We start from the raw sequence: 22,863 nt of genomic DNA, 5'->3' as shown, positions 1-22,863 counted from the left end.
CCTGACACCCTGACCTCCGCAGCTTCCCATGGCGGGCGTCACACCAATGGGCGTCTTGGTGGTAATTGTGGGAAATGTAGTTCTGGGTAGGCAGGCTCGGACGCGCTCCCAGACCGCAATCCCCGACAAGCCCCGCGCGTCCGGCGTAGATTCACGCTAAGGCTGCGCGGGGGGCGGGGCTGCGGTTGGGGAGGTGCGTTCCCAACGGTTTCCGCGGCGGTTCGAACTCGGCGCAACCGGGGTTCCCATAGTGTGTTCGGCGCTTGGGGCCGGGGAGAGGGTCGGAGGTTTCCGAACGGAGAGGAGAGCGCGGCGTGCGCCGTCGTCGGTGGGTCTCTCTCACAGCTACGACTTGTGGTGAGCGACTGCCCCTGGAGGGTGGAAACTGGCCTATCTGAGGAGGTACAGGTGTTTCCCTCTCGGTTCCTTCGGACGCGTTTAATCTAGTCCTCGCCCTCGCTGCTCACACTGCTCTTCAGGGTCGTATTTTAGTAGAAGAAAAATCTGGAAGGAAGTTGTTCATGTTTTCCTCCACTGCTTCCAGATGAACGAAGGACCAATTCTATCAAATTGAGCATTCTTGAAACAGAACAGTACGATATAAAGCCTTGAATGGCCTTCCAGAATGCGGAATCCTTTTCGACTACAGCCGATCTTTTTTACATACAACGAGTATAAAGTTGTTCTTCGGTGTGATGTGTGTACGTACCTGTGTATACCTGCAAACGCATTGTAATTAAGGCCCGAAGATGTCAGGGCCTGTAAGAAGCATGACGTGCTTTTTCACGTATGTACAGGCGATGAAGCTAGACTTTTATAATTAAGTTGAAGGGAGGAGAAATATTTATTTGAGGGTATTAAATGGCCCATTAGGAAAATGAAAATATATTTGCATATCAAACGTTTTCATTGATCCTTTAGAAGGGTGAGAGAATTCTTGGGTTAAAATTTACATAAACCTGATTGAGTTGAAACAAAATGGCATGTTAGAATTTGCCCAGATTTTCTTTACCCTTCTTTCTTCACCATCCTGTAGGTAACTAGAGTTGTTGGAAAAACACAGAGTGGGGACCTGAACCTTTGACTTTTGTTTGGGAGAGTCTTCTCATTTAAGCAGAAGCAAATTTTTGGAAACAAAAGAGGAGAGAAATATTTTCTTTACTAAGATTCCATAGTATATAATTTCGTGCCACAGTTTATTCCAGTAAGATGAAAGTTTTCTTTTTAATCTTCCTCTCTACATCTGAGAAATTTTGAGTATGGAGTAAATTTGTTATTTTAGCTAGGTGAGGGGAAGGAAGGACAGTTTTGTAATCATCGTTTAGTCACTGAAAATATTGGGTTTCTGTAAGTGCCTTAGAGTCCTGACTATAATACACAGGACTCCTAACCTTTTGGAGCTTGAGATGTCGTCAGAATTCTAGAAGGGTGATCAAAAAGAAGCTTCAGTGACAAAGGTAAATGAGATCTGAAAGAGGAATGTAATTTAAAGATTATGCAGGAAGATGGAGTAGTAGAGATTGTAAAGCTTTCATTTAAGTTGTATTGTTAATAATATGTTTTAGTACACAATAATTATGAATATTAATTATTAGTAATAAAATGTATTTATCATGATTTTTTAATGTGCAAAGCTACTTAGTAGAGAATTTCACAACCCTTGAGATACCCATCAGTTGAAGAAACAACTTTTCTTATTTATTTTTGTGAGTTAACCTGCTAAATGTCATTTTCATCTCTGTGGTTGTTACGTGAGTGTGAGTTTATGGTTTTAAATTTTATAGCCATGGTGAATAGGAGAAGGGGATAACCTTTATCTGGTAATAAATTACCTTTAGGAAAATATGAATGTTATGATACCAGTTTTGTCAGATGTTCAGAGCTTGTAACATGATCAAGTTCAAACACTTCATATTGAAATTAATTTATAATAAGTAAGAAAACTACAGTGTGACATAATTAAAAGATCTTTGCGTCATGATGGCCTAGGTTCAAATCTTGGTTCCACCATTTACAGTTTGTGTGACCTTGAGTATGTTATTTGGAGAAGGAAATGGCAGCCCACTCCAGTATTTCTTGTTTGGAAAATTGCATAAACAGAGGAACCTGGCGGCCTATAGTCCATGGGGTTGGAAAGAGTCAGACGTGATTGAGTACGCGAACACACGCGAGCAAGTTATTTGGCTCATTCTTAGTTTCTTCATCTTTAACATCAAATAAAAACAGTTTACACACTAAGATTGAAGATGGCTAGAAAAGGCGAATTGTAGTCCCTGGCTTAAATGAAAAATTGATTCATTGAAATTTTGTTGAACTTTCCATTATGGCTTTACCCTGCAGAGAAATTGATTATTGCTGGCTGTTTTGCTTTGTTTAAAATTACCATGAAAGATTTCACAACATTTGAAGTAGAAAAATAATAACTCGAGTTAAGTTTTATTAGTGTGAGATAATTTTGACTGACATCACAGATTCTTTCAGGCAAGGTACAAGAAATTCATTTCTTTTTTTAAGAAATGGAATCTAGTTCATCAGACTTCTATAATAAAGATAATGAAGAAGAAAGTTTGCTGGCAAATGTTGCTTCCTTAAGACATGAACTGAAGATAACAGAATGGAGTTTGCAGAGTTTAGGGGAAGAGTTATCTAGGTGAGTGAGTAAACTTATGTATAGAACTCTAACTTAGGACTTTAACTGATGAATGTAAAATTTTTGAATATCATTATTGTTTGTTGTGTTTCTCGTGTGTCCAGAATAGGGAATAATGCTCCATAATTTAAAAAATAATAATTTTGAATATAGGTTTCAGTTTAGGAAGAAGAACAGAACTATTATAGAAGTATTTACAAATTAAGACCTTTAATATATTAGGACTCAGTATAAAATATATGTGTAGGCTTAACTAATCTTTTATTATCATGACTGTTTTTTGAATCTTAAGTAACTCTAGCATAGAGGCTCCAGAAACATAGATTGCTAGTTTTAAAACTAATTATGGTTTATTGAAAATTTAATTGAAATGCCTCAAGGTCTTTTCTGGAATCTGATTTTCAGCAATATTTCAGGTGCTTTTCTATTTTCTTAATATGTAGAAATTTAGAGTGAATACTTAAAAGTATCTAAGAACTAAAATGTATTTTTTCTTTTTTTTCTAGTGTTAGTCCAAGTGAAAATTCTGATTATGCTCCTAATCTCTCAAGATCTGAAAGACTGATTTTGGAAGATCTTTCTCATCCTAGCCATCTTGGACTTTTGAATTACTCACCTCATAAAAGAGTTTGTAAAATGCCCAATAGTGGTACTGATTTTCAAAAAAAGCCAAGAGATAAGGTTATCATTTTTAGACCTGCCTACCTAAAAGTAGTTTTAGACCTATTTAAAATACTTTTTCTCTGAGTTTTTTTTTTTTTCAAATGCCTAATTTATGTTTTCCATATCTTTTACTATAGTGCTCAAGACTCTTTGAATTTAAGTGGTATATAAGAGAGTAGCTATTTTGATGTATTACTCTATTTTAAAACTTCTATATTTATTACCTTTTTGCAATTAAATGTCTTGTTTTCTCTGTAACCCCCTTGATTTTAGTACCGTACCATGTACATAATAGGTAATCATGGCTTATTAAGTGATTGAAGTATATTGCTGTTTAGCCTGGGTCAGGTGCTCCATTCATTATATCTAAATTTTGTGGATGATGTTAGACATCTGTCCTATTCTGAAACTCACTTTCTTCCTCTTTTTTATTCACTTGTATTCTCTATCTTCCTATGTGTATTCCTCTGTCTTACTCAACCCTTTATCTCTTCTTCCTCTATCTTCCTCCCATTTTTTATTACCCCACTGCCAGCATGCGTATATGTTGTAGCACACGTTCTGGGAAACAAACTCACTCAGAAGGACAATGCAGATAGTGGAGTGCAGTTTATTACACCCGTGGGTCCAAGGCAGAGTCTCCTCTTAGCCAAGGACCCCAACCAGCATTTGTGAGAATCTTTTATACCCCATGTGTACGTGTCTGAACCCACCACTCCAAATTCCTTGAGACTTACATAAACCAAGGAAAATACAATCCTAATAACCCCATCATTCACGGGCTGTGTGCTCAAACAGTCAAGCAATTAGCCAATAATCAATAAACCCGAGGTTACACTCCACTAGATACAGAAAATTTTATGGCCTGTCTGGAGGAAGGGGTGATTAATGTATGTTTCTCTGAGGCGATGAGTAACCTATATACGATCGTCAAGGTTCCCCTGTCTGGAGGGGGTCTTATCCTTCTGTTGTTGTTTTCATAGGCACTAAACACAGAGTTCAGAGTCCATTGGAAAAGTGGCTGAGCATGATCGGCATGAACAGGCCTAAGATGGAGTCCAGGCCCTATGAATTCCTTCTTCATTCCCCCCTTTTGATGCTCTTAACTCATATTATGAGCATCATTCATAGGGATATATTGCACCGTGGCTCTCCGACCGCCAGTTTGGGAGAATGACATCAACCTTCGGCTTACAAAGTTCATAATACATTGTAAAATTCAGGGTCCACAAAGCAGAACTATCAAGGCAACTATAACAGTGGAAAATTTAGTTTTCCACCAATCTCCCTTCACCCAAGATAGGACCAAAGTCCAGAAAGGAATGTTTTCATTTGACATTGCTTTTACCTGGTTTTTCATGTCATCTAAAGCAGTCGATACATTGCCAGATAAGTCAGGAATGTATACACAACATTCAACCTTAATTATAGCACAGGTCCCTCCTTGAACAGCTGTGTGTCCAAAGCCATTCTATTATGAATTACCACTTTTCTCATTTGGATTGCTCTTCATTTAAGGCTTGGATGGCTTTTATTCTATCTAGGAGGGCCTGTTTTGTGAAATTAGTCAAGGCCTCTACTTTAATCATGATATCTGTTGTCCCTATAGAGGATACGAATAAGGCAGCAATGTACTCATATCATTGAAACACGGACCTTGTCCACCTAGCATGTAAATAAGGTAGATTTACCAGGGCTAGGGGTAGATTTACAACAAGTAGGTTAGGCTTTTGTTACACTGGCATTTATATCAAATGTAACCCCATGACCCAAGTCTATTGTCTGTAGGTCTTACAGCAAGAGAGCAAGGAGAGGTTATGATTGACAAGAGAGAGGAAAGTCTCTTTTTGTCATCCCAGAAAAGAGCAGAGTGGTTTAAAATCTCATTGGCAGAGCAGTGACACCCACCAAGGAAGTCCATCCATCACTGACAGAGGCATAGCCCTACATACCCAGCAGTTGGAAGTGTTGTGGAAGTCTTCGTAGAAATGTGCCCATGAGATGAAAACATTGTCCTGAGTTGGAATGGAAGTTAAATTCAAAATCACATTGATGAGGCCAAGCAGCAGGAGTTGATTGTGCTGCTTCATCCTGAATGGGCTTGTCCAGGATCTTCTTTTCCTTCTTCTTAAGGATGATCTTAGTCTCTCAAGGGTCAGTGGGGTCCCTCTCTGCAGTCCACTCTGTTTTTTGGGTCTGCATGGTATCTTCACTTCACCCTCATGATGGATCCAAGGGACAATACCTGCAACTTTAACTGCAGTAGGGGTAGTTCAGAGAAGGCAGTGGCACCCCACTCCAGTACTCTTGCCTGGAAAATCCCATGGGCGGAGGAGCCTGGTAGGCTGCAGTCCATGGGGTCGCACAGAGTCGGACACGACTGAGCGACTTCACTTTCACTTTTCACTTTCATGCATTGGAGAAGGAAATGGCAACCCACTCCAGTGTTCTTGCCTGGAGAATCCCAGTGACAGGGGAGCCTGGTGGGCTGCCATCTATAGGGTCACACAGAGTCGGACATGACTGAAGTGACTTAGCAGCAGCAGCAGCAGCAGCAGCAGCAGCAGCAGCAGGGGTAGTTAGAATAACATAAGGGCCCTTTCACCAAGGGGCTAGCAAATCATGTTTCCAATCTCTGACCCATACTTGGTCACCAAGCGTAAACTCATGAATCTGTTTCCCAAGGGGGAACGGCATGCTTTCTTGTACAAACTTAGTTACCCGATTTATTACCTTACCCAGTTCCATCTGCTGTGAAATCCTGTTGCCCCTTACCTGAGGCAAATTTGTTGACACCCGTTTTATTATGGGGGGAGGGGGGCCTCCCATTCACAAGTTCGTATGGAGAATAGCCTTGGGACTGTGGGGTCATCCTGAGTCTGAGCAGAGCCGTCAGAAGCAAGTCCACCAGGAGCAGTCAGTCTCTATGATCCACTTGGAGAGTCTCTTTAATGTCCAGTTGGTTCATTCCACCATCTCAGGAACTCCAGGCCTATATGCAGTGTGCCGTTCCCCATTTGATGTTTAAAGTTTTGCTTACTTGTACTAAATCAGCTATAAAAGCTGGGTCATTGTCTGAACCAATGCTGGTAGGAAGTCCAGATCTGGGAACTATTTCCCTAAGCAGGCACTGGGCTACTTCTGATGCTCTTTCAGTCCAGGTAGGAAAAGCTTCTCCCCATCCCAAGAACGTATATACCATGACCAGCAGGTAACGGTAGTGTCGGTGAGGTTTCATTTTAGTGAAGTCCACTCCCAGGTGTTCAAAGAGCAGCATGCCTTTCAGCTGAATACCCGGAAGTTTTTGTCTGAATACCCAAGAGGCAGCATTAACCTGTGAGCAGGCAGCATGGCCTAGGTGGGTCACTTGTGTTTGGCTTACCAGATTGTGTGCCAGCTCCTCCGGTGACAATAATTTGCCACTTGGCAATTCCCACCATCCTTTTTCAGTCTTGATGGCCCCGTCCGCTTTGGCTAACCTGACAGCCATTGTCCTTGTTTTATCAGGCTAGTGCCATCAGTATATAGGACCCAACTAGGGTCTGGAACCTTGTGTCCTTCTTTAAAACAAACCCCAGATACCTTATCTCCTTGCAGATCTGTGCCGCCTTCTTTGACAGCCGGTAACCTGCTTCCATCAGCAGCTGGAGTAGTGCTTTTTTGTCCCTTTCCAGCATTTTTCCGTGGTTTCGGCAGCCAGCAGCAGGTCATCCCCGTATTATAGGAGCCAACATCCATACTCTTCCGGATGGAATGAGTTCAGGTCAGAAGCCAAGGCTTCCCCAAAGATGGCTGGGGAGTTCTTAAACCCTTGTGGGGGAGTCCAGATGAGCTGTTGCTTGGTGCCCCCGACTGGATCTTTCCATTCAAAGGCAAAGACGGGCTGTGACGCTGGGGCGAGGCGTACGCAGAAGAAGGCATCCTTGAGATCTAGGCGAGTATAAACTTTAGTCCTCAGCGGGAGAAGGGCTAAGTAAGGTACAGAGGTTTGGAATAGTGGGGTGTAAAGTCACAGTAGCCTGGTTGACTAGCCTGAGATCCTGTACAGGCCTATAGTCCTGTCCTCCTTTCTTTTTAACTGACAGGATCGGTGTATTCCAAGCCGACTGGCACTCTCTAGAATGCCCACTTGTTTCAATCTATTAATGTGGGACAGTATGCCGGCCCAGGCCTCTATCAATAGCGGGTAGTGGAGCTTTCTAACCGGGATGGTGCCTGGTTTGAGTTCTTTTATCACTGGGGCTTGATGTTTAGCCAGGCAGGGTGGGGGCGGGGGGTATCTTCCGCCCAGACATCAGGGAATAATTGAGTTAACTTGCTCTCATGCTCTTCCGGCCCACCCGGGTCTTCCTTCAGAGGCTCATGCAACCTCCACTCACCTTGGGGTGGTATTGAGAGAGAGAGAGCAAATAAGTCATAGTGTCCATCCAGAAGGTGGGCCTCTCCTCAGGGGAGAAAGTCACTTGTGCTCCTAGTTTGGAGAGCAAGTCTCTTCCCAACAGGGGTACTGGGCACTCAGGAATGTAGAGGAATTCATGAATCACTTGGTGCCCCCCCCATCTGACATTTTCTGGGCTGGCAAAACGATTTAATCATCTCTTCTCCTGATACCCCGGTTACAGCGGTAGTCTTTTTGGACAGTGGTGCCACAGGTTTTACTACCGACAGTTCTGTTCCTGTATCCACCATGAAGTCAATGTTTTGGTCCCCCACTTTTAAGGTTACCATGGCTCTTGGGGACCTGATATCTCTGAGCCCCGGCAGCCCTATTTAATTTTCAAGTCAGCAAGCCCCACAACTGCGGGAGCTTCCTCTTCCTTCCTTGCCTTAGGGCATTCATTCTTCCAGTGGCCAAAAGCTTGGCATCAGGCATAGTGGTTTGGCTGTAATGGGGCCCAGGGCTTCATTGGGACCGGTTGAAGGACTGTCCTGTCCCTGGGGCAGAGGAGGTTTTTTTTCTGGAGGGCCCGAGATGAACTTTCCCAGAGCAGCAGCTAGCATTGCAAATCTCTTGTCTGTTCTCTTTTGTTCCCTCTGGCTCTCTGGCAGAGTGCAGTCTCTACTTAATTCCAATCTTGTCACTACTCACTGGGAGAGGCAGGTATAGCTTGGGCAGTTTGGCTGGAGCCTGATCCTGGAAGTGTTGGCCAGAGGCTTCTGTCATCGGGATTGGAGCCTGCCAAGGTGGCGGCTCTATGACCTCGGGGAGAGCTGGCAGAGGAGCAGCGACTGCTGCAGGACTTCACCTGGCCCTGGATTGGGCATTAAGGCGGCCTCCGGTCCTGGTGGAGCACTGGGAGGCAGGAGCGTCATTATCCAGTATGGGGGAGGGGTCAGGTTATCCCCGTCCAAATCCTATGGAATTTCCTTTTTTATCATCCGTCACTTTTTGTGCCATTAATGTTTTTCCCTTTCCCTTCTGGATACAGAACCTTGTCCAAGTAGGAGGGTCTTGAGCTAACCCTAGCCATGAGGCAATATATGGATATTGATCCAGGTGTCCTGGCTCTCCTGTGACTACTGTATAGACTGCTTCCACTATTATTAAGTTCATGGTGTTCTCTGGTGGCCATCCTACTCCCATAGGGGGCCATTCGACCTCACAGAGTATGTGGAGGCGGTTAGGCTTCATCCTCACCCCATAGTCTCCTCCTAATCCCTTCTTAAAATTTTTAATCATGCACTCCAATACAGTTGCCTTAGATTCACTTCCTCCCATCTTGCTTACCTTCTCGGACCTTCTTCTACTTTTCCTTTTCGTTCTGTCTACGAAGTTCTCAGTACTGTATGTACTTCTGATATTTCCACTCAATGACACTTAAATTGCCATTCTGCCTCCTTCCTAATTGGGGTGAGAAGAGCCTTACCTGCCAGATCCCAGAGGGAGAAGGGGGATCGGCATGCCTTCACCTGCCGGTCAGCACAACCGAACCAGAATACCACGTGGTCCAAGACTGTTTCTCCCTTAAAGTCTGTTCTGCCTTGGTGGTCTTGATCAGGTGTGGATGAAAACACAGATGGGTTAAACATGCCATGTCCCAGGCCATCTCCGGGAAGGCCAATTCATACTCACTTATGTATCCCCTTCCTTCTAGCCTAACAATTCTGAGGGGGTCAAGAATTTAACAGCAGATGGGACACCTCCCAGGGGAGGGCAGACTACGAGCATACAAGGACCGGTTTCCTATCCTAAAAATCCCCTGGCGATTGCTGGTAATAATTTTCCCTGAGATGGCGTGGACACACCTCCTAAATGACCTTCACAAATTTCCTTCCTAAACCGTAGCACACTCGTCAACCTGAGTACTGAGCAATTGCTGCTGCCTGCCTATTCCAGGCCCCTGTGGGTCCGTGCCCCTTCTAGTCCCTCCCAGGGGGGTGATCAGGCCCCCTCTTCCACTCTGCCAAGTGGGTTCCTCCTCATCTGAGCACTCAGTTCTCTTGCTGCCGTTCACTACCTGCCAAAGAGAAGAAACCGGGCGTTGAAAGGCTGAATTCTTCCAGAGGGGCAAGGCGACTTCCCCCCTCTAGGAGATTCAAGCCACTAAGCCTCGGGGTGGCCTCAAATGAGACCTGTCTCCTCAAAGTGAGGAGGTTCCCGGTCCATGCACCAAATGTAGCCACGCGTTCCGGGAAACAAACTCACTCAGAAGGACAATGCAGATAGTGGAGTGCAGTTTATTACACCTGCGGGCCCAAGGCAGAGTCTCCTCTTAGCCAAGGACCCCGACCAGCATTTGTGAAAATCTTTTATACCCCATGTGTATTATGTGTCTGAACCCACCACTCCGAATTCCTTGAGACTACATAAACCAAGGAAAATACAATCCCAATAACCCCATCATTTCACGTGCTATGTGCTCATGTGCTCAGTCAAGCAATTAGCCAATAATCAGTAAACCCGAGGTTACACTCCGATAGATACAGAAAATTTTATGGCCTGTCTGGAGGAAGGGGTGATTAATGTATGTTTCTCTGAGGCGATGAGTAACCTAGATACGATCTTCAAGGTTCCCCTGTCTGGAGGGGGTCTTATCATTCTGTTGTTGTTTTCATAGGCACTAAACACAGAGTTCAGAGTCCATTGGAAAGGTGGCTGAGCATGATCAGCATGAACAGGCCTAAGATGGAGTCCAGGCCCTTTGAATTCCTTCTTCATATATACATATGGTTACATACATACATCATAAACTTTTTTGATAGAAATTTGCTCTTCCCACTTAAGAAAGCTAGCAATTGAGAGATTTTCTTTTAGTAAGGAAGCTGCTTGATGAAGCCATCTGAGCCTGCATTTTAGAAAATGAATTCAAATTCCTTGTCTACAAAGAGTACGTAATTTTGAGAAATTTGATGTGTATCCTAATTCAAATTGCTGACTTTTTATTGTATATATGCCTTCATTGACATCATTGTGTTTTACCCTAAGCAAACTCAAATGTTACATGACAAATTGAAAGGGGAAAACTATTGATAATGCCTATTAAAGACAAATGAAAGTTCTTTAATATATAAAGAGCTAGAAATAAGGAAAAATCATCAAACCAGTGGAAATATGTGCAAAAGGCATGAATGGGAAAGGAAATTAAAACAAATAAAAAGAGTTCAATCTCAGTCATAAAAAGAGAAATTCACTACCAGATTATTAAACATCCTGAGTTTGGCACTGTATTTTGTGGGTGATATTAGGGGGAAATAGGCATTCTCATGCATTGCTGGTAGAAATGCAAAGTGATATAATCTCAGTGGAGAGACATTTGGTAATATTTACCAAAACCACAAATTTGTTTACCTTTAACTTGGAAATCCTATTTCTGGAGAGCTACCTGCATAAGTATAAAATGAGGCCTTGTTTGTCATAACAAAAGACTAGTAATAGCTCAGTTGTCCAGTAATAGGATATTGGTTGAATAGATATGCAATGAATACTGCAGCTAAGCGGGTAAAAAGAAAAAAGGAGTTTCTCACTGAATTGATTGTGGAGAGATTGCCAGGATGTATTGTTGAAGTGAAAAACCATATTTACTATTCTGGTTTTGCATAAGAGCTGTTGTCGGGGGTGGGTAATTTGTATTGTTTGTGTATGTATATGGAAGCACTAGAAGACTAGATTTAAGATCCTAACTTAATTAATGACTCTCCTATAGAAGGAGTTTCCTGTTTTTCTGCTGTCTAATTTGTGTTATACAAAAATTTATAAGTAAGAAACTTGTAAAAATGGTTACCTATTTACTAAACATGGGAATGATACTTCTGTATGTACTCTTTTATATATAGTTCTGACTTTTGAATTATATAAATACATTACTTATTCAAAAAATAAAATCATGTTTTGGAAACCTCAACGAATGAAAATTAAAATACTTTATTATAAAATATATATTCAAAAAAGTATAATAGAAATATATGTACAGTTAACAGTGGCTCAGTAGTAAAGAATCCGCCTGCAATGCAGAAGCCGCAGGAGACATGAGTTCCATCCCTGGGTTGGGAGGATCCCTTGGAGCAGGGCATGGCAACCCACTCCAGTATTGTTGCCTGTAGAATCCCATGTACAGAAGAGCCTGGTGGGTTACAGTTCATAGGGTCGCAAAGAGTAGGACACAACTGAAGCAACTGAGCACGCAAAGAATAATTTATCCATTTTGTTGTTTGTGGGCATTTCAGTTCTTACCATTTTTATATAATCTTCAGGTACAAAAGTACATAAGTTTCTATCAGATTTATACCCAGGAGTAATACTGTTGAGTCTTAACATGTTCAACTTTACTGGATAATACCAAGAACTTTTCCAAAGTGTACCACTGTTTTACAAGCCAAATGTATTTACTTACTTGTTCACCATCTGCTGAGGAGAGCGCTGATTGTCTCACATATCTTCCCCAACACTAAGTACCTTAACCTATTTTTCTGAGCTACTTAGTCATTTTATTGATAATTGTTCATTGTATTATATATAATACTTAGTGACGTAATTCAAAATAGATTGTTCTTTTTCATTTTTCAGATGTCTTTTTCATCATCTACCCCTGTGGATCAGGAAATCAAAAGTCTTCGAGAGAAACTTAATAAACTTAGGCAACAGAATGCTTGTTTAGTTTCACAGAATCATTCTTTAATGACTAAAATAGAATCTGTTCACTTTGAATTGACACAGTCAAGAGCAAAAGTATGTTTCTTGAAATGGTGACTATGCCAACAGAAAAGAATCTCTTAAGATTTGTAATTGGAAAAATATTCCTTGTATTACCTTAATGTGTTATATATAATGATTTTTATTGTGATAATATATCAACCTATTAAAGAATCAATTTTATATGAATTTGATACTTGAAAATTATTTAGAGGAACTTGTATAATATATGCATTTAGATAAGTCAGAACTTCTTAAAATTCTTAAGATCACCAATTTGTGTGGTTTTGCTTCTTGTACAAAGAAAATATATAGCTTACTTATCTTCCTCTTTACAATAATACATCCTCATTGTTGAAAACTTCAAAAATAGAAAAAAGGGAGAAAGATAACCCAGTTTCCACCATCTAGAAACTACTTTATTGGTTTATCATATAATTGAATATTACACATTTGAATAGTTTTATTTTTTCCTGTGTTTTATACTTCTTATATAGTCTAAGCATTTTTTGGTACATTTACCTAGCTCTTCCAACAACCATTTTTTATGGTAGCATTAATGTTTTCTTATGTGAGTATACCATAACTTAATAACTCTCCTGTTTAAGTGGTTTCCTTTATTTTTCTATATGATTGATATTGTACAAAAAAATTAGAAGAAATGAAAGAGTCCAGTAATAGGGGCATGGTAAATATATATATATATATATATATATGCATACATATAATTAATTGCTACCAAGCTTACTTTTGTTACTTAAGGTGAAAGCATATATCAATGTATCAGTACTACAATATATTAATATATCAGTACTAAAACATATATCAATATATGAGTACTAAAATGCAAAGTTATTTGACTTTTATGGGACTTTGTAAAGTTTAGATGATATTTGTAGAGGCACTTAGAGGAGTATCTATACAGTCAGCACTCAGAAACTTACCTGAAATATTTTGTGGCAGAAACAAACACACAGTAACTAATCTGTTTTGTTTTTTATAAAATGAGCATATTTGTCTAAATGTTTGTGTTTTAGTACGTGTATATATATATACATATGATGTATATAAGGAAAGAAAGGCTATGCTATAACTCTGGTAACTATTAGAGCGTCATAGTGAGACTTTGTTTTTTAGACATAATTGTTTTAAGTAGTACAGTTATGGGAGGTCTTTTATTTTTCTTTTGTTCTTTTCAAACAAAATAAAGTACACTGTTGTGCTTAAGGAGAAAAATGCTGCAGTGAACATAAAACTTTTTTGGTGTTTGGGATTTATTTCTGGGGTAGATTTCCAGAATGGTCAAATCACACAGAAAGTGTTTTTTCAGGCATTTACTGCACTCTGTCTACATTCAATGGTCTACTGATTAAAAAAACAAAACAAAACAAAACTATACTTTTAAATTTCTTTAAGGCAAAAATATCTTGTTTTTCTTGATGTCTCATGAGATTTACCTTTTCAGTGCATTTGCCATTTCTTTTGATATGTCTGTTTATTATATTTTAACTTTTTAGTCCCCTATAGATTCTTTTTAAGTCATAGAGGCTTAATTATTTGAAGTCTTAGAGATAGTAAGAGTTTTACTATTAACTACTGAACTATTAACATTTTAAGTGTTCCTTTCTTTGAGCATATAAATACACCAATGGTTATTCTAGGCAGTAAGATATTTGTATTTCATATACTTCTCAGTTTTTCTTTTTTTTAAGAACTGGGGTATTTTGGCTTATTGAGTTTTAATTTATTTCATTTTGGCTATGCTGGATCTTCACTGGGGTGTCCTTCTCTTGTTGAAGAGCATGGGCTCAGTAGTTCTGGCGCTTGGGCTCTCCAGGTGTGGCATGTGGGCTTAGTTGCCTCACAGTGTGTGGAATCTTAGTTCCCCGATCAGAATTCGAACCTGTGTACCCTGCATTGGAAGGTAGATTCGTAACTACTGGACCACCAGGAAAGTCCCCTATCTCAGCATTTTCTAAATTGTTTAATAAAATATTTTTTAGGGAGGTTGCCTTTTCCAGGGCAGGTCTCAGCTTTGATGTTGCGTATGTGCCGCTTTTGGAAATCTTTTGCTCCCCTTTGTACTGGACAACATATTCATAATTGACCTTTTAGCAAAGTCTGTATAGTAGTTACAGTTATGGATCTTAATGTCTTGTCCTTTCTGGGCTTATTACCCTTCAGGCCTGCTGCCCAGCTGTCTTCCTGGGACTTCTCTTCGATGTTCTTCCAGGTTGTGTCTACGGTTTCCTGGATCTCATGTTGACTTTCTTGATTTACTCTTTCTTTAGTTGAAGCATATTTTCCAGTAGCTTCCTTGCCTGTTTGAAATGTCTTAATTTCTCCCCAACACTTGATTGAATTCTAGAATGAAAATTATTTTCCCCCAGAGTTTTTAGGACACTGCTTTTTTGTCTTCTATCCTCTAGTGTGTGTCTGGAATGTTTAATTCCATTGTGAATTACATTTCCTAGCGTGTAAGATATCTTTCATTTGTTTTTCCATTTATGATAGTTTTTAGTATTTTCCTTTTTTCTATGGTGTTTTAAAATTTCATAGTGATTTATCTTTAAGTAGACCTTTGTTATTTATTGTACTGGTTACATAAAGATCTTCTGGTTGAAATCTTGTGTCCTTTGGTCCCTGAAATTTTTCTTATGTAATCTTGATTATTTTCTTCCCTTTGTTTTCTTTCTTCTGACTTTTTTAACCTGATTGGTCTTTTAAATCTTTTAAGTTTTTGCCTGGTATTTTCTCTCTTTGTCTTCTTGTGATACCTTTTCAGAGATTTCCTCAATGTTGTCATCCTATTGAATCTTTTATTTTGGCTGTCATAATTTTTCATTTTCTAGAACTTTTCATGTTCTCTAATTGTTTTGTATTTGCAATATCCTCTCATTGCTCTTTCAGTGATTTGTGTGTGTGTGTATGTATGTATGTATTTGCCTTGCTTCTGCCAGTTGCTTTTAACTTTTGTTTTGACCTCTCAGATGTTGGTGTTCTGGCTATTTGTATTTAAGAGAAGGCACTTAAATGCTGTTTGGAAACTCTCTGCAAAGGTGGGATTTGTTGTCCACTGAGCTTCATTTGTTGGTAATGGTTGAGGAGGTGGCTCTTTTGTAGGGAGCAATCTCCCTTCTCCCATTCAGTATCCATATGTGAGGTCTTTTACTTTGAAGTTCTTGAATTTCTGCAGCAAAGAATCCTTTGATTTCTTACCTGTGAGATAGCCCCACATGAGGTGGGATAGGAGGCTAGAAGCTGACTGTTCTGTATTAATCTCTTTGTTTTTTTAACTCTACCTCATCTCTGCTCATCATTCCACAAAATGTTTCAAGAGTCCCAAATGTTTCCTGTTCAGTTTCTCCAGATTAGTAAACTGTCTCTCTCTTCTTAAGTGGAAGGCTCTTGGTGACTCTTGACTCCTGGTGTTCTGAGCATAGGAAAAGGAGAGACTTATCAAAGAGATCTTGAACTATGTTCCAAGTTTTCTCTTCTAGACCTCATCCCTGTCCTGCACTATATACCTCATGCTTCCTTTTTCTGGGAATATTTAGTGTTCTTTTCCAGACACCATTTAGGTTGTTGATTTCCATCATCTTACACTCTTCATAGTCCAAGTCGTATTTTCTAGGTTTTCTCTCGTAATCATGTTTTCTAAATTTAGGCTTTAAAAAGAGTCAATAATATTTTTATGTAATTTTAAATGATCTTTGAAATTTAAATTTCTGATTTATGTGAAATTAATCTTTTTAGTTAGTGTCGGCAGAGATTCTCTTTTATTTTCCCTAAATAGTTAACCAGTTATCTTGTGATACTAAGTTGAGGATAATGGGAGGAGCTTACATGAGACTGGCTTGTGATGATGACATGCCCATGTAAGTTGATAGACAAGATGAGCTTCATAATTGAAGAGTGATTGGGGAGTTCTATTGAATTTCCATTAGATGGTAAGAGAAACTAAGGAGCAAATAGATTAATTTATTTTGCAAAGAAAGTACTCTGAAAGTTGTTTTTTGTTTTAGGTTTCTATGCTTGAATCTGCTCAAAAACAGGCAGCCAATGTACCAATCTTAGAAGAACAGATTATAAATTTGGAAGCAGAAGTTTCAGCCCAAGATAAAGTTTTGAGGTAAGATTTACAGCTTTTTTTTTTTTTAAGCACATTTCATTGATTAGAATGTAACATCAGGTGAGTGTATGAATCTCATCCATATTTTCACCTGGGAAATTGCTAACAATGTCTGTTTTTATCATATGAAATCTCATGTTGTTTAGTCGCTAAGTCCTGTCTGACTATTCGCGACGCCATGAACTATAACCCACCAGGCTCCTCTGTCCATGGGATTTTCCAGGCAAGGGTGCTGGAGTGTGCTGCCATTTCCCAGGCAAGGGTACTGGAGTGTGTTGCCGTTTCCTTCCCCAGGGGATCTTCCCCACACAGGGATCAAACCTGTGTCACTTGCATTGTGGGTGGATTCTTGACCACTGAGCCACCTGAGAAGCCCATTTACAGCTTTAAAATACTTATTTTTGATATATCTTGTTAAATTTTGACCCCTACCCAGGCTTCCCTGGTGGCTTAGATGGTAAAGAGTCTGCCGGCAATGCAGGAGACCCAGGTTCAATCCCTGGATCGGGAAGATCCCTGGAGAAGGAAATGGCAGCCCACTTCAGTATTCATGCCTGGAAAATCCCATGGACGGAGGAGCCTGGCAGGCTACACCCCATGGGTTTGCAAAGAGTCAGACATGACTGAAGTGACTTGGCATGCACACACAGATATACTGTCTCAGAACTTGATGAATCTGTTTTCAGTTTATCATAATTCTTGGCTGCAGGATACATGCAGTTGTATGACAGCTAAAAAAGACTAAATCTAAGCTATTTATTTATATGTTTTCATTAATATGAACTAGTTTACTTATTGTCCTATGTAGTTATGCTCGCTACTTTGATGGGAATTCAAAGAAATACAAGGAATCAGGCACTTTGTAATTTGTCTTCCTTTTCTGTTTTGAATACATGAGAAATACATGCATATTAAATAGCATATTGTTCCATTTTAGTGATTCTCAAAGATTAATTCTGGGACCAGCAGTATGAGCATCATCTGGAAACATGTAAGAAATGCAAATCTCAGTTCTGGTCTCAGACTTTCTGAATCACAGACTCTGGGAGTTGGGACCCAGCAGTCTATGTTTTGACAAGTCCTACAGATGATTCTGATGTACACTAAAATCATCTCTCATGACCATCAGAATTTTGTAATTTTTTTAGTAATACATATATTATGTTTATTCCTAAGTATTTTATATTTTTGTTGTGAATTTGTTCTTGTTCTTTTTTTTTTTTTTTCAGCCATGTGGCATGTGAGATCTTAGTTCCCTGACCTGGAATTGAACTCAGGCCCTTGGGAATGAGAGTGCAGAGTCCTAACCACTGAACTGCCTGGCAATTCCCAATTTGTTCTTATTCTGTTCATTGATAGAATATAGGAAGGCTACTGCTTTTTGTATAATATAATTATTTTGTAATTGGACTATTTCTCATACCTTTAATAAATTCTGATTTTTATTTTGATTCTCCAGGGATTTTCCAGGTAGCTAATGATATTATCAGCAAAAAAAGAATTTTGTATTTCTTTTCTGAAACTTATACTTGTTACTTTTTCATTTTTGCTTTTTGCAACTGTCAGAAAAATCACTGGATATGGTGGTGATAATAGTCATCCTTATCTAGTTTCTGAAATATACCTAATGTTTCTAGTATCATTAAATAGGGTATCAGCTTTTGTTTCAGACACATTTATCATTTGATGGCAGCATCCTTTTATTCCTTGTTAAAACTCATAGTATACTAGTGATGTATAAGCCTTTTCTCTGCCTCATGTTAAATATTTGTTTCTCTTAACTCAGTGATTTAAAATAATAGAATCCCTGACGTTGAACTGTTCTTGCATACTTGAAATAATCTCTTCAACAGCCTTTAAAAGTATCTTTATTTTATAGAGAGGCAGAAGATAAATTAGAGCAGAGTCAGAAAATGGTAATTGAAAAAGAACAGAGTTTGCAGAAGTCCCAAGAGGAATGTATAAGGTTGAAGGTGGACTTACTTGAACAAAGTAAACAAGGAAAGAGGTATGTGTTTTTAAAGGAAATAATTGTATTTCTAGGGGAAAAACAAAGAATATATAGTACCTATTTAAAATTCTGCATAGTTTTTGAAGTAGAAAAAATTTCAGAAATTTGTCAGTGGAAAATTTAATGTTTTTCGTCCTTTAATTTTTAAAAATTTTTGATTAAAATTTTCATGAGTAGACTTTATATGTTATTGGCATTTTGAATTGGGATTAATTCCTTAAAGCCTGATAATGATTATCGATGAAATGACATTTACATATTTCTTAAATAAAATATATAAGAAAGTGTGGTTTGGTCTTCCTTTAGGAATAGATAAGTAATGCGAAAATATCTATTTTGTATAAGCCATGTCTTTTCTTTAAAGCCATATCTTAAGATAAAGTTTTCTAGATAACTGACCACGTAATTATTAACTTTGAATGTTCATTAACTTTTAAACTAATAAAGATAAAAGCTTTTTAGTTTAATGAGATTTTACCATATAATAATGTCATTGTAACAGTTTTTACACAGGGTAAAATCATAATCTGCATTTTTATCATCTTTGGCAACAAAAATATGTTTTAAAACTTCATCCTATGATATAAGTAATGTTATGAAGAAAGTGTTTTTGAAAAGTTGTCATAAATAGATAAATATTTGTTTGCATGTGCATTTAAACTTCTAAAAACTGCTCAAATCCTGTCTATGTCATTTTTTCATTAAAATGAGTTTGGAAGAATATTATCTCAGCAGTGTTTGGTTAGTATAGTTCAAGTTACAGTATATATTTGGTAGGCATTATTACTTAGTGGAAATGTTTAGTTTTGGAGTCAAACCAGCTAGGTTTTAACGTCTCAGTGACTTTGTTACCTTGAAGAAACTATTTAACCTTCTTGCACCTCATTTTGTTCATATTAAGTCAAGATGATATTGTCTTGATGTGAGGGATAAATGAAAAAAGAAATGTAAGGTGCTTTATAAATAATAAGCACTAACCAGTGTAGCTATTGTAAATATAAACTGTGTGGTCGAATATTCTGAAAATCAGACTTTACTTACTCAGATGAACAAATGAAATACAAAAGAACGTCTTTTCTTCATGTATTATCTTGTTATTTTAAACGATTTTTTAAATATTTTAAACATTGCGAAGGCAATGGCACCCCACTCCAGTGCTCTTGCCTGGAAAATCCCATGGATGGAGGAGCCTGGAAGGCTGCAATCCATGGGGTTGCTGAGGGTCGGATACGACTGAGTGTCTTCACTTTCACTTTTCATTTGCATGCATTGGAGAAGGAAATGGCAACCCACTCCAGTGTTCTTGCCTGGAGAATCCCAGGGATGGGGGAGCCTGGTGGGCTGCTGTCTGTGGGGTCACACAGAGTCAGACACGACTGAAGTGACTTAGCAGCAGCAGCAGCCTTACAGCTAAGAAAAAGTACAGAAAGAATAACTAGTTCTCTGTAGAACTTAGATAGAGATGATTTTTTATGGAAGGGGATTTTTTTTTGTTTTTGATTGTACTGGTTCTTCGTTGCTCACATGGGCTTTCTCCTTTTGGAGAGAGAGGGGCTGGCTACTCTCTAGTTGTGATGCATAAGCTTCTCATTGCGGTGCCTTCTCTTATTGTGGAGAACAGGCTCTGTGTGCATGGGCTTCAGTAATTGTGGCTCACAGGCCCAGGTACTCCCCGGCACATGAAATCTTCCTGGACCAGGGATCAATCATACCCGTGTCCCCCACTGGTCTATCAGGGAAGTCCAGGGGTAGGGTATTGACTTTGCTGTCATAAGGTGGATAAGTAGGGGTGCATGTGTTCTGGACAACATGTGCAAAGGCAGAGAAATACAAAAGAACATCTTTTCTGAAGAACACTAGGAATTTTGTGTACTTATAAATGGACAGATATAGTACAACTTAAGGAAAAAGACAGGCTTGGTCCAGACTGTAAATGGCTTTTTGTTTTATGCCAAAGGATTTGTATTTTAACCTAGGAAGCATAAATCATCAATTCATATTTTTAGGTAGAGATGTGATACGAAGACTCTTGGAACTTTTTTAAGAACTAGAATGAATATTGACATTCTAAAATTGAAATATCAAAATCTTTACAAAGACTTTTTTGAGGGTAGAGATTAATCATAATGGATTAAAAAGCCAGTGTAAGGCAGAGATTGTTTAGCTTTATACAGTTTATAAGAGATATACTTAAAACATAAAGACACAGAATAAATAACAAGGTCCTGCTGTACAGGACAGGAAACTATATTGAATATCCTGTGATTAAACCATAATGGAAAAGAATATGAAAAAAGAATATATATGTATAACTGAGTCACTTTGCCGTATAGCAGAAATTAAATGCAACATTTTATATTTTTTAAAAAAAACACATAAGGACACAGAAAAGATGAATGCAAAGGGATGAAAATTAATATTTTAGGCAGAAAACAAAGTACGTAGAGTTATATTAGTATCACAGAGTAGATTTAAGTGCAAAAAGTATTACTAGAGTTAAAAAGAACTCTTGTATTTATATATATGTATATATCGGAGAAGGCACTGGTGACTCATTCCAGTAGTCTTGCCTGGAAAATCCCATGGACGGAGGAGCCTGGTAGGCTGCAGTCCATGGGGTCACAAAGAGTCGGACACGACTGAGCGACTTCACTTCACTCACTTCACACTTTATCACTGGAGAAGGAAATGGCAACCCACTCCAGTATTCTTGCCTGGAGAGTCCCATGAACAGAGGAGCCTGGCTGGCCGTGGTCCATGGGGTCACAGAGAGTTGGACACGACTGAAGTGACTAAGCACGCATGCACATGTGTATATATATATATGTAATGTTTAGGTAACACTTCAGCAGGAAGCTATAAAGATTCTAAACTTATATCTAATAATCTAGTCCCAAAGTACATAAAGAAAATAACAAAATTTCAGGTAGAAATGAACAAATCTGTAATCATACAGGGAATACTTTTACTGATTTACTAGAATTGTTAGATTAAGCAACAAAAAAGTAAGAAGCTGAAGAGTTGAGTGACTATTAATCTAATGGATGTATATATGGAATCCTGTAGCCAACCGTTTGAGAATGCACGTTCTTTTAGACACTCCTAGAATATTTATACTTTGTTACCTTATTCTTCCAGAAAACATGAATTTTAACAAAAATAAAAATATTTATGTCATACATATCATCCTCTCAGACCATAGTGTAATTAAACTGTATATGACAGCCCTACACCCCGCCATGGCCCTCCCTCCCTGAAAACCATGTAGTTTGAAAATGTAAAATCAGCCTTCTTGCTACTCGTGGATCATTGAAGAAATTATGATGAAAATTGGAAGACTTAGAACTGATACAAAAAATGTTTCATATTGCAGCTTGTGGGCTGTAGCCAAAGATATTCTTAGAAGAAAATTTTTAGTCTGTTCATGTATTAAAATTAGTATATGAATGAACTAAAACATTAAATTTATATAGTCAGGAAAAGGACATAAAAGAAAGAGCATCAAAAGAAAAATAGAAGTATTTAAATAATAAAGGGTGAAACGGATATATAGAAAACAATGAAACAATAGAGAATCCCAGAAACCCAGATCTGTTTTTTTTCCCCCCACAGTGGCCAAGATAATGGGCATTACATAACATTAATCCAGGAGAAAATTAATCCACAAAAACCAATATTGGAATTGAAAAGGGTCCCCTAAATTACAGATTTAGCTATGATTTAAGAAATAAGACCAAGTACTGTGAACCATTTTACGGGCATTTGAAAACTTAAACTAAATAAATGATTTTCCAACAAAATAAAGTTTAACAAAACTAACTTAAGAATAAATTGAAAACCCTAGTTTTTTAACCATTAAAGATATTGAATCAATTGTTAGAAATTTCCCCACAAGAAATAAAATGATCAAAATGATGATGATGATTCCATATATATGTGTTAGAATATGGTATTTATCTTTCCCTTCCTGACTCACTTCACTCTGTATAATAGGTTCTAGGTTCATCCACCTCATTAGAACTGATTCAAATGCATTCCTTTTTATGGCTGAGTAATATTCCATTGTGTATATGTACCACAGCTTCTTTATCCATTCATCTGTCGATGGACATCTAGGTTGCTTACATGTTCTAGCTATTGTAAATCGTGCTGCAATGAACAATGGGATACATGTGTCTCTTTCAATTTTGGTTTCCTCAGGGTATATGCCTAGGAGTGGAATTGCTGGGTTATATGGTAGTTTTATTCCTAGTTTTTTAAGGATTCTCCATACTGTA

General features: G+C 38.6%; 1 protein-coding gene across 18 annotated transcripts in view; it reads left to right on the top strand.

Moving 5' to 3' along the window:
• The first annotated feature begins 6 nt into the window (after positions 1-6).
• The window catches only part of CCDC18 (coiled-coil domain containing 18), a 112,264-nt gene continuing 89,407 nt past the window's right edge, over positions 7-22,863 (top strand). For 3 of the 18 annotated variants that reach the window (XM_045166083.1, XM_045166088.1, XM_045166075.1), the window contains exons 1-6: positions 110-328; positions 2,515-2,650; positions 3,157-3,331; positions 12,318-12,479; positions 16,469-16,575; positions 18,455-18,583. In XM_045166083.1, coding sequence (XP_045022018.1) covers positions 2,517-2,650; positions 3,157-3,331; positions 12,318-12,479; positions 16,469-16,575; positions 18,455-18,583 — 707 coding nt within the window. In that variant the 5' untranslated portion in view covers positions 110-328; positions 2,515-2,516. Of the gene's footprint in view, positions 1,458-2,514; positions 2,651-3,156; positions 3,332-12,317; positions 12,480-16,468; positions 16,576-17,512; positions 17,567-18,454; positions 18,584-22,863 lie in introns of those variants that run through there. The other 15 variants (XM_045166080.1, XM_045166078.1, XM_045166076.1 and 12 more) reach the window with 15 other exon arrangements.

This window comes from Bubalus bubalis, chromosome 6, assembly GCF_019923935.1.
Source record: "Bubalus bubalis isolate 160015118507 breed Murrah chromosome 6, NDDB_SH_1, whole genome shotgun sequence".
In the NCBI taxonomy this organism is placed as follows: domain Eukaryota; kingdom Metazoa; phylum Chordata; class Mammalia; order Artiodactyla; family Bovidae; genus Bubalus; species Bubalus bubalis.
Note: the sequence above shows the minus strand (reverse complement) of the source record. Positions and strands in the feature narration are given on the sequence as shown.